Raw genomic sequence first — 12,876 nt, 5'->3', positions numbered from 1 at the left:
GGGCCAAAGTGGGTCGGGAAGGCCCTGTTCCTAGACTCCATGCACCGATTGTGAGCCAGCTACTCATTCATATTCTAAAATGTGAGGGCTGTCCCGAGGCAGGCACTGCACTGGGGTCTGGTGCATTTCTGTATCCTAACAACAAAATATATGAAAGAGAAGTAAAGAAAGCAATCCCACTAACAATAGCACCAAAAATAATAAAACAGGAGTAAATTTAGCCAAGAAAGGGAAAGATGTGTACCCTGAAAACTATGAGACATTGATGAGAGGAATTGAAAAAGACACAAAGAAATGGAAAGATATCCTATGTTCATGGATTGGAAGAATTAATGTTGTTAACATATTCATTCTACCAAAGCAATCTATAGATTCATCGCAATACCTACCAAAATTCCAATTAATACATTCTCTAACCTAGGAAAGTCCCGCAATAATAGTGACATGGTCTGCATAATGGTTGTAGAAGACAATGTTTATTTGCATGAGGACACGTGTGCTTATGTGTCTCAGGTCATGGCCACTTGCCCTTCCATGTACTAAAGAATTCGTTCAGTTTGCCTTCTCCCAGAAGTTACCATCATCCTCTTTTTTAAACTTGGTTGTGACACCAGTTAACCAAAGGGGAAATTTCTCAGCTCGGAAATTTCTCTTCACTTCTGCTTTTGAAGGCCATAAAACTGAGAGAGAATTTGGCAGGCAGCATTCCTCTCCGAGGCGACACAGGCTAGTCCAGAATTCTGTTCTGTTCACCAGTCTTCATTGCTCGGGTATGACTTCAACCAACTCTTTTATGATCAGGTCCTAAGGGGTCTCTCTGTCTCTCTGCTTCTGTCTTTCTCCTTCCCTCCTTCTCTCCCTCAATGCCTGAGGGCTGGATTTATTTGCACAAATGCCAGGTGTACGGTTATGCTATGATTTGTGAAGTGTTCTGGAAATGACCACTGCTTATAGCAGCTGACCCCTGAGAGGTCAGGGTCAAAGCCCCTGCTCCCAACAGATGCGCTCCTGATTCGGGTTTGGCTTAGCAAATGTTTCCTTCTGGGCCCAAAGGGAGGTTCTTTCATACATCTGTTCATTCATTCGAAGATTGTTTCCTTGCCTGCTGTTCATGTACTAAGTGCTGAGGGAAACTCACCTGCAGGCGGTGCATGGCACGTGCCTCTCATTTTTCCCCTCTTCACACAGGTTTCTGAAGCAGCCATGGCAGCAGTGCCTGAACTCGCCAATGAAGTGATGGCTTACTACAGGTCAGTGGGGAGACTGAGACCAGTGGGGTGCAGGGCTCCTCATTCAAGAGTGCAGTGTTGTCTGTGTGTGGAGACCAGCTTTGTCCCCACTCTACACCCTTCAGTGGCAAGCAGGGTTTCAGTTAGCCTGGTTTAAATGCTGATTTCCCCCAACAAGCCCGGCCTTGGGACCCACGGGCACCCCGGTGCTGTTGCTGGGCTTCCTGCAGACGGCAGGAGGGCAGAGAAGATGCCAGGCGGGCGGCACAGGGTGAAGTCCGGCTTCAGTGGCTCATATTTTAGGGCCTGGACATTAGGCCCCAGGATCCCTCAGGGAGCACCCACGCCTGTCCTGCCACCTGGGAGTCCCATGCATATCCCCACGGGACTTACCAGCTTCCAGCAGCCGTAAGGGACATGCTGCTTGTAGTTCCCTATGAACAGGAATGACTGTTTGCAGGAAGGAAGAATAAACTTGTCTGGGAGACATAATTGAGCAGTGTCTCTGACTTTATTACAGTGACAATGAGAATGACCTGTTCTTTGAGGCTGATGGTCCACAACAGACTAAGGTAAGACCAGGAGCTTAGATCCAACCCATGGAGGGGCTTTGAGCTGGGAAAGGCTCAAGGAAAAGAGTCTGGGACACCTTGACCCTGTGGTATTTTGTGATAGGATGATTGTCACGTCTTCCAGTGAGACCGGTGCAGGCCATGCTGACCTGGCCACTGCGTGGCTCTCACACCACACCCTCACTCACTAAGGCTTGGTGATGGCACCATGCTTACAGAGGGCCAGGGGCACGGCAGTGGTGATAGGTTTGCTGTGTGATGTCAGAAAGACAGCCAAGGTTTCAAGGGGGTCAACATAAATTTGATTCTCCTTTTAGGAGAGGGCCTCAGCCTGCATACTCCCTGGAGCCAAGTTCTGAGACCCAGAGGAGATAACCTTGATAGTTAACATGTCTGCCCCGCTTTGAGGTGGAAGAGTTTTTTGCTCCCTGGCATAGAGTTAATGACAAGATGTAGATGATGTAACCAAAATGATGAATTGGGAGTTGAAAGAAAATCACTCACTTGCTGTTTGATCTTAGACAAGTCATTTCACTGTTTTGGGTCTCACCTGAAATGTTTGGAAACCAGTATAACTGGTTCAGTCCAGCCCAGAGTGGGGCGTGGCTTCTCCCTCTGGCCCTTTGCCTCTCCCAGCCACCTGACTGTCAGTCACAGGTCGCACAGTCAGCATTCCTCTGTGCCATTAAAGGTCTCTCCACTGTCTCTCAAGCTTTTAAACCTTAGGACAACCTCGGTAAATCTTATTACAGTTACACAGTTTCTCCAATAACAGCAAAGTGGTAACACACTTTACAAATAGCAACCACTTTTCATGTATTTGCAGAATGCTTATGAAACAGCATTCTGGAAAATAATAATTAAAAATTTGCTGAATGAGCATAGATGTATAGAAAATATTATAATCACCACTGACATAAAAATTTAAATGCATAGTGTTAGAGTATTAGGGATGCAAAAAGGTATAACGTGTAAAAAGGTAGAAACTTATGGTTAGTGGAGCAGCTGTACAAAAGATACACAAGGTACGAACTGGATTTATTCAAAAAGAATGCCACAATTGGCATCAAAAAGCCCACATTCTGGCCTCTAACCTGCCACGTGCCCTTGGGTAGGCCACCTAACCTCTCTGGACTTTAGAGAGATGCGAGTCTTTCCATAGAAGCTCGGTTATACCTCAGGGTCCTCCCACCCCTCTGATGACAACTCGGTTCTCGGGCCCGGCCACCTCAACAAGCTCCCTTCCCTGGTCTTCCCACAGTGCTCCTTCCAAGACCTGGACCTCAGCCCTCTGGGAGATGGGGGCATCCAGCTGAAAGTCTCCCACCAGCTCTACAACTCCAGCTTCAGGCGGGCCGTGTCGGTCATCGTTGCCGTGGAGAAGCTGAGGAAAGTGCCCACGGTCTGCCCACAGGACTTCCAGGATGACGACCTACGGAGCCTCTTCTTCTTCATCTTTAAAGAAGGTACTTCTGAGCACTCAGGGCAGATAGATCTCTGCTCACTTCCTTCTCTGTGTCCATAACAGAACGATCAATTAAACTCCCCTGGAGCTGAAACCCTAGTGAATGAAAAAGGCGACATAGCAGACCCAAGAAGCTCAGGAGGCCACATGCAGGCCTGGAAAGCTTGGTGACCCAGAGGAACCGCCCAGGATGGTCTGGTTACAAATTGCTAACTGGGCAGTCATGTGGGCCATGAAGTCCCAAGCTAGTAGCTTCCTTAGCAAATGTCACTCTTTGCCTTAAGGAACCCTGTCCATTGTTCTTACGCTTCTCAGGAGAGCACACTTTTGAAATGTCAGAGTGATTTTCTTTCCTTATGCCCGAGGGGCACAACTATAGACACCAAAGCAGGAGACCACAGACCCCCTTATTGTCCTCTTGTTCCCACAAACCATCTCTATGTCTCTATGTGCTGCAAATAGTAATTAACTGTCCCTTAGCCACCAAGGTAAAGGAAGTGTGTGTCTCTCCATTTTGTTTTTATCTAATCCCAAAGATATCCCTGTTCTGCTTTCTCCTGCCCCCTACATCTACCACCAATGTAATCTTCCCTGCGTTATCTCCTTTGATTCTACTGCATAAAATAAGCTGCAAAACTACTCCTGCCCTGGCCATTGTGGCTCAGTAGTTAGAGTATCAGCATGCAGACCAGAAGGTTGTGGGTTCAATTCCCAGTCAAGGGCATGTACCTGGGTTGCAGGTTCGATCCCCAACCTCAGTTGGGAGGATGTGCAGGAAGCAACCGATCCATGTGTCTCTCTCACATTGATCTCTCTCCTCTCTTCCTCTCCCCCCTCCCTTCCACGCTTTCTTAAAATCAATGAGAAAAATATCTTCTGCTGAGGATTAACAACAACCAAAAACTGCTATTCTCCAGTGCATTTTTTCAATTTGTTGACATTGTGCTTCAGGCATGTCCTCAACATCTGGGCTCAGATAAACTCTTATAAAGCTTTCTACAGAACTGGATGTTCTCTTGTCAACATGTGTTTGGCATAGCCAGCAGGATTCTAAATAAGCCCACCCAGAACCCCCTGCAACCCTGGACCCGGAGCTAGGTACCAGCAGGGGCCCACTGAGCCCCACCGGTTCCTGCTTCGCGTCAGGTGATCTTGGGTGAGTTTCCTCTTAGAATCTTGAGCCTCCTTTTGCTTGAGGTCGTAGGTCTGACTTTATTTGAGCTGTTATTAGAAAACCCTTGCGGTAGCACTATAAGATAAAGGTGCGGTAACCCAGGGACTGGAGGAAAATGAAAGACTGCTTTGGTTATTTTTTTTTATTTTTTTTAAATATATTTTTATTGATTTCAGAGAGGAAGGGAGAGGGAGAGAGAGATAGAAACATCAATGATGAGAAAGAATCATTGATCAGCTACCTCCGGCACCCCTCCCCGCCCCTCCCAACTAGGGATCGAGTTCATAACCTGGACATTTGCTCTTGATCAGAATTGAACATGGGACCCTTCGGTCTACAGGCCAATGTTCTATCCACTGAGCCAAACCAGCTAGGGCTAAAATTTATTTTTCAACTATAACTGGCATAAAAAGTTATTTTAGTTTCAGGTGTACAGCATAGTGATTAGACATTTAAATACCTTATGTGGTGATCCACCATAAGTCTAGTACCCATCTGACACCATACATAGTTATAATATTATTGACCAATCCCCTATGCTGTACTTTACATCCTGTGACTGTTTTTATATCTGGCAATTTGTATGTCTTAATCCCTTAACTTTTTTCATCCATCACCCCAACCTCCTCCCCATCTGGCAACCATCAGCTTGTTCTCTGTATCTATGTTTCTGTTTGTTCATTTATTTTGTTTTTTAGATTCCACATATAAATGAAATCATATGGCATTTGTCTCAAGCTGCCCCACTCTATCCTCTGCTTTCTTGCATGGACTTGCCCTCCTTTCTCTCTCCCCCTTCTCTTGCCCCTACATCTCCTCCACCTCCACTCCCTAGTGGCCTAGAGGAAACTGAGAATGGAAAGCAAGACTAGAATAAACTGGGGAAACCAGAAATACTGGCAGCTCCCTTTAGGGAAAGCCAGTGCAGGCAGGGGAAACTAGCAATGGTATACATTCCTTGGACTAGAACAGAATTAAAGAATCTAACTAGAGGTTTCCCTGATCCTCTCCAGGGCTCTAATGGATTAACAAAGGAACTTGATTTAACTATTAGAACATATGAAAATAGTAATTTGGATGATCAATTATCTAAAACTATCCAAAAAAAGGGGGGGGGGAATAAAGCTACTAAAATTGTGAATATATAGCTCCAGCAGCTCAGCAATCAGGCCAGACCTCACCAAAGGCCTTCTTAACAGGGGAAGGAGTGTGCTTCTATGGTAGAAAGCCAGGGCACCTTAAGAAGGATTGTAGAAAACTGAAATGGGATTTAGAAAAAGAAGAGAAACAGATGCACTGAGAGGACATTTCTCCGTCTTACCAATACCTTAGGAAAAAATTAAATTACCATAAAAGGGAAACCTTCGAAGGCCCTTTGATTCTAATGTGTACAGACGGACCTGCCAAACTGTCATTCTCCTGGAACACTTTCTCAGTCTGTTGAGATCTTGCTTCCGGGCATGTCCTCAAATTCTTGGTTCAGATAAACTCTTCGAACATTCCTTCATCACTGCCCTTTACAATATTAGGCCCATCGGTGGGAGGAAGACAGAGAAGCCTAGATACCAAATTGATCATCTCTTAGTTGAAACTATCCTCAAAATAAGACCTTAATAACTACTCACATTAGCAAATCAGCCCGTCATTCTCAGAGTGCTTCCTCTTACATTATCTCCTGCGCGTTTCATGCCCTTGTTGGCCCAGTATTATTGGATCGCCATTTTACTTAAGTCGCTCTATTGCTCATCCATAGCAAGCAGCAGTGCTGAAGCTTGAGCCCATGTCTTAAGGTGCCACATCCGATGTTCTTTCCCGTCCTAACTTCCTCCCCACTGTGTTACAATTTCTTGAGCTGTGTGTGTCCTCCAACAAGCCCAATGCCTCTCATCAGGCCTGCCCTGCTCGCTTTGTACCTAAACAATACATGTGCTCCACATTTCAGAATCCATCGACTGCATGTGGGATGGCAGTTATGAGTGTGATGCATCCCTACAATCGCTGCACTGCAGGCTCCGGGACATAAACCAAAAATCCCTGGTGCTGTCTGGACCACATGAGCTGCAGGCTCTTCACCTGAATGGACAGGATGTGAACCAACAAGGTAAGTAGGAAATCTTGATTCCTCTTTTGGCACCCTGGCAGCTTGCTGGTCATCCACACTTTCAACGAAGTGGAATATTAAGGCAAATTATCAACATCAGTGAAAACAACATGTTATAAAAACATAAGGGTTTTTTTTTTTGGGGGGGGGGGGTCCCAGCAATGACACCAGATTGACTCCCTTAGCATATTCATTTTCTGGCAAGAGATGTAACTCTAAGAAATTAGACTGCTCAAGTACACCTAGGATCATGGTCCGGCCAAGTCATCTAACAACAGTACGATATCAGTGCTTGCATTAGAAAGGGGACATTGGATGGACATGACCTAACTGCCTGTGGGTTCTTGTTTCCTGTGGTTGAGGTTGAAAGTAGAATGGTGAAGAGATAATGTGTCCGCTCCCATTTCCATCCCTGCCCCTGTGCTCCTAACAGCCTTCCTACCCAACACCAGATGGGCCCTTATAGGGAAATTTCACTGACAAGCAGAAATGTTTATCTCTCTGCTATAACTGGAAAATCTTCCAAGTCTAGGGAGCCCATTAGCTGTGGGATCTGCCTGGCACCCTGCCACCATGGCTGAGCCCTATGTGCAGGGGTGTGGCCACGGGAGGTGCTGAAAGGAGCAGTGTGTTCCCTTCCAGGGCTGCTGACCTTGGAGAGAGGCACCCCTGGGGGGAAGCATCCTGCTCTCAGCCAGGCCAGAACAATCCTGTTTCTTTAGAACTGGGTTGTGAGCATGACCTTAGGGCCTCCAAGTGAAACCATTGTGACTAAGGAAGCTTAACATGAGTGTCTGTCTTTGCAGCCACTTGTCCCAGCTAAGCCTCACCTTGCCCAAGTTCTTCCCACCTGTTGCTCTACATCTTGGAATAGATGTGTGCCTGGTTTCTTTCAGGAGGCCAGCTTAACCTCTTTGCTTGCCTTTCACATTGATCAAATCGTTCTGCTCGTGAGATGGGCCCATCACCACATGACAAGATGGCTTCCTTCCTTCCTTCAATTTTTAAAAATTAGACTCCCTAACTCTTCCCTGCCACTGTAATAGGCTCTGAGAAGTCCCCAGACCTTCTCTGGGAAAAACTGGAATAACCAACTGACCCTGCTATAACCAGTGAGAATCCATAGGGAGGTTCTTACAGAAGAGCCTAAATTAGACGAGTCTTGGGCTTGGGGTCCAGTGATTGGGCCAACCTTACCCTGCTGTGCATCCCTGAGCACAAGGCCCCTCTTCTTCCTCCAGTGGTGTTCTGCATGAGCTTCGTGCCAGGAGACGAGAATATCGACAAGATACCCGTGGCCTTGGGTATCAAGGAAAAGAACCTGTACCTGTCTTGCGTGGTCAAGGACAAGAAGCCCACCCTGCAGCTGGAGGTGAGTGAGCACCAGCAGCCAAAGGCCCTTCTCAACTCCTCTGAAGCACCCCTAGCCATCACTGACTTCCAAGACAACCACCTTCTCTCCTCCCAACCCCCTGCCGCCACCATCACCCAGAAAACCTGGGGGCAGATCTACTTGACAATTTGCAGAACTGTAAATATGCAATTGTTAAATGCATGCAACTTTCACTTCCACCGCAGAAAATTAAATCATTTCACTACTGATATTATGCCCAGTCAACACCCAACAGAGGATGCAGTGCTAGGGCTGCTCCATTTGATACACGACACTTTGGGAAATTAATCGATTCAAGAGAGTTGTCACCTGTTGTCATCTCCACTCTACTCCCAACATCACAATTCTTCCCACCTTCCAGATTTCTTAGCTAAAGCTTCATTTCCAAGTTGAAGTCGTTTTAGCCAAGGCCATTCAAAAATTTATTTTAAACACACACACACACACACACACACACACACACACACACACACACACAACACGGCAAAAATCCCTGGAAACGAGGCACTCCCGGAAGCCTTAACCTAATTTTCACTTTTAAAAAATGCCCACCTATATTATGCTCCCTGCCATCTGACACTCAGTTCTAGAAAAGGATAAGAGTTCTGTCAGACACCACATAGAAAGTTGGGGTCACAGAGATCCCTCGGGAGTCTGGCTCTAGTCCTGGCTCTTCGGTTTCCTCTCTCGCTGACCCAGAGAACAGTCTCCCCAGAGTCTCTCTGTTCCTTCCCTCTCAGAAATTCTTCCTTCTGTTTCACTGCAGACATTTGACCCCCACGGTCTGTCAAAGAAGAAGATAGACAGGCGATTTATCTTCCACAAGAAAGAAATCAGGGACAAGGTAGAATTTGAGTCTGCCATGTACCCCAACTGGTACATCAGCACCTCGCAAGCGGACCAGACGCCCGTCTTCCTGGGAAGTACTAAAGGTGGCCAGGATATAACTGACTTCACCATGGAAATCCTGACTCACTGAAGAGGCCTGTACCTGTGCTGTCATCCGAGGGCTGCAGAAAGGGTACAGAAGGGTTTGAACATGGCAGGGGGCTGCACTTCACTGTGGTCTAGACAATGCCCAGCTGCTTTCCCCACATTAATTAGGGAGAAGCAGCCCCCTCCTCCCAGAGCCAACCCTCTCGCCTCTCTGCTCATACAAAGCCAGCCAGGCAGAAACCACTGCACATTCGGTTTACAGAGTCCCCCTGTCCTTTGCGCCCAGCTTCCAATAAGCAACCACTTAAACTATCTGTTTATTTATTTATTATGGGTTCATCTATTTAATTTCGCTCAAGGGGGCCAGGAAGCAGCCGTCCCAGTCTGCAATATCTAAGGAGCCCATGTGATTTGGATGAGTGTGCTGTCTTTATATCGAGCCCTTTCACCAGGCTGAATAAGCTCAGATTATTTTTATAGGAATATTTGTGAATGAGAAGTAAGATACTGTTTCAATAATTCTGAAATAAATTTCACTGAAAAATAAAATTGTTCTCATGTGGTGATTGACTTTTCTTGGATCTGACACAGAAGAGGGAAGATAAATGGGGGCACGGGAGCCTGGCCGGGGAGCTGGCAGCCCGCTCCTCACAGAGTGCCACCAAGTACCTGGAAACATCCCTGCCCAGCAGAGCCACATCCCACACAGACCCTGCTTTTCTGTTTTTCAACAAAAGGATATTCGGTGCAAAAGGCTCATCTGAAAACAGGATCAGCTGTAGCATTATAGGACTGACGGTTGAGGAAACAGCTGCTGATAATTTCTCTGTTCATTGACTCAACAAACATTTATAAAGCAAATGCTATGTACTAGGGGCTGGGATCACAGAAACAAGAAAGGTGAGGCATTCCTAGTTAGACAGGAGAGATACACAAGCAAAGGAAGGCAACACGACAAGGAAAGGTGATATAGTATCAGGGGAGTGACAGGTCTGCTGTGAAGGATGATGGTCACCGGGCGACATACGAGTCAGGCCTCAAGGACAAGCAGCAATCCCCCATCTAGAAACAGAAAAGAAAGAAGAAGACATGGACCAGTGTGGCATGGGGATGTAAGAATGAATGATGCCAGGATTGCAGGAGTCACCAGAAGCAACGCCAAAACACAAAAAGATACTTTTGTAACTCATATCTCAGACAAAGGAAGAATTTTCTTGGTATATAGAGTTCCTTCTAAACATTAGAAGAAACAAGAACGAAACAATAGGCAAAAATCCAACAAAAATATGTTAACAGGCTGTCAACAAAAAAGGAACTACTATTAGCCGTAGTTGGTTTGACTCAGTGGATAGAGCATTGGCCTGTGGACTGAGGGGTCCAGGTTCAATTCTGGTCAAGGGCACATATCTTGGTTTCAGGCTCCTCCCCGGCCCAGGCCCTGGTCAGGGCTCGTGCAGGAGGCAACCAATCGATGCGTCTCTCTCACATCGATGTTTCTGTCTTTCCCTCTCTCTTCCACTCTCCAAAAAAATTAATGGAAAAACATCCTTGGGTGAGGATTAACACACAAAAAAAGGAAATACTATTAAATCTTGGACAGAGTCAAAGGAGCTCAGCACTACTTATAACAGACAAAGTAATAGCACTTTGACTGCCAATGCTCTATCAGATTACAAATACCAAAAGTTTAACAACACACCCTGTTGGCAAAACTGTGGGAAGATCTCCACTGTTAAGCACTACATGTGGGAATATAAACAGGTACAACTCCCTCAGAGGAAAATTTTATGATAACTACAAAAATTACAAATGCATATCCCCTTCGGCCCAGCAATTTCACTTCTGGGGACTTATCCTGCAGATGGACATACACCCTTGTGAAATGACACATGATTAACATTATTCATTGCACATCACTTGTAATAGCAAAATTGGGAAATATCCCAAGTGTCTACTGACACTTGCTAAAGGAGACTGGCTAACGTGTGAGCTGTGCCTGGTATCCGACCACTCCCTTCCAGGTCCTGAGCCAGGTCCCACAGGCTGTTTGAGGGGGTCACTGTTTCTCTTTCTCCACGTCCCTCCCTCTATCCCCTGCAAGCCTATCCCATCAGCCCGCAGAGGCAAAAATAGGTATGAAATCCTTCACCCACCACCAGGATCAGGAAGTGAGGGTTGAGGACTCCCGGCCAGCACCTGAGCATCCTGATACGCTGCCCCTCAGCTTGGGGAGGAGCCCAGCCACAAGAGAGGCCGCCCGAGCCATGTAATTTGCCTGTGAATGTTGGGTTTGCGTGAGTCCTTGGAGCAGGAGGATACCGTATTTTTCCATATGTAAGATGTCCCCAAGTTTTCCAACCCAAAATTTAAAAAATCAATATTTTAAACATAAAACAGAACACATTTTTATTTAGTAATCACCACGGGTAATGTTCACATACCAGTACTAGGCTATTATGCAACATATCACTTTAACTTTGTTCATGTTCTCATGGCCAACCCTTCTCTCCTCATGAAATTGAAGCGCCATTTTGCCTTTGCTGTAAAATCAACAATGTTCATTTCGCTTGCAAACATTCTTGCCTGACACTGAATAAGCTTGGTTGACACACATAAGCCACTCTGGCGCTGCTCCATAATCCAAGTCTTAAGCCTCTGCTCCAAGTTTGCCCATTTGCTGGTTTTCCTCTTAAGGCCTTCTTCTTTTTTCTTGGCATCTTAAGGAGTTGTTCTTCCTGTTTTCTCCACTGTCTGATCATACACTCAGTGGGAGGAGGTCCAAATTGACTCTCTGCAGCTCTATTTCCATGCTCTTTTGCATAGCTCATTACATTCAGTTTGAATTTTGCAGAGTAAGACAATCGCTTACTGGTATTTATTTTTTTTATTTTTTGACATCTTTATGGGCTCAGAACGCTCTGGTCCTTGTTGCATCTGCACACTCTCCACCTCCACCTCCACCTCCAATTAGAGCATCAGCTGACATCAGTAACAATAAGGCTCATGATTGGAGGAAGCCTGTTTGACAAGATACGGGCAGCTACGCACCCACGAGGACCCCTCCTTGGCTGACTTCCATGTATAAGATGCCCTGCAATTTTCAGTCTAACGATTTTAGAAAAAAATAGTGTCTTATACACTGAAAAATACAGTATATGGAATGCAGATACAGATAGGAGCATTACACACAATATGGCTTGGCTTTCAAATGAAGCATATCAGGAACACCTGGAGGAGATGTCAAGCATGGAGCTGAGCCTCGGCACCCTCCAGCCATGAGGGGTGCGGGGGACCCTTGTCCCAAGTAGACAATGTCCTCCTAATGCCCATCCACCTGCCTCTCTGTCGGAGCAGCAAGTCCAGTTCCTGCCCTGAAGGCCCTTCCAGGGCCCTAATCCTTGCGGGTGATGTTTTTCCCATATTGTAGCTTACACACCATTTACAAGCAATTTTTAAAACTGTGGCCTCACCTCTCCACCAACATATATGTTTTAGGGTAGAATCTAACATTTGTCATCATAACTTTAAATAGTTAATTGCAAATGTTATCATCCCTAGAATATTGTAAATTTGACATTTAAATATAAACTGTTACATCCCTTTCATAAATGCATCCAGTAGAATGCTAGCAGTGTAGTGATTGTTTCCTACTGTCAACCACCTAAAAATACATGAGCAAATTCTTTAATGGTCAGAAAATTTACAGCATTCCTTTTTTCTCCTTGAACTGATATTTCCCCCATGAAATTTTATACTAATATAGTATGTATTGTACTTAAAAACATTTTACTGATCATCCTAGGATACTTATTTGCGACAATAAAAGTGTACTCAATCAAAATTTAATTTATTATATTTTATGTAACAATAGGATGTTAGATTTTTTTAATTCTTCCACATTGTGTCATCATTACAATTATTGTTAGTACACAATTGATCAAAGTAACAAAGACATAAATATGCTCTATTACATATGTTGATTTTCATTAGCAATATACCTTGATGA

At 45.4% G+C, this 12,876-nt stretch overlaps 1 protein-coding gene across 1 annotated transcript; it reads left to right on the top strand.

Annotated features, from left to right (window-relative positions):
• The first annotated feature begins 673 nt into the window (after positions 1-673).
• On the top strand, positions 674-9,419 carry IL1B (interleukin 1 beta). Its single transcript, XM_036311659.1, has 7 exons — positions 674-770; positions 1,189-1,250; positions 1,750-1,801; positions 3,063-3,267; positions 6,383-6,541; positions 7,783-7,913; positions 8,701-9,419. The coding sequence occupies exons 2-7, from the start codon at positions 1,204-1,206 to the stop codon at positions 8,911-8,913; spliced, it is 807 nt and encodes a 268-aa protein (XP_036167552.1). The 5' UTR covers positions 674-770; positions 1,189-1,203; the 3' UTR covers positions 8,914-9,419.
• Positions 9,420-12,876: the final 3,457 nt, after the last annotated feature.

The sequence above is a fragment of the Myotis myotis genome, unplaced genomic scaffold (genome assembly GCF_014108235.1).
Source record: "Myotis myotis isolate mMyoMyo1 unplaced genomic scaffold, mMyoMyo1.p scaffold_m19_p_59, whole genome shotgun sequence".
Lineage (NCBI taxonomy): Eukaryota > Metazoa > Chordata > Mammalia > Chiroptera > Vespertilionidae > Myotis > Myotis myotis.
This window is presented reverse-complemented; position numbering and strand designations above follow the sequence as displayed.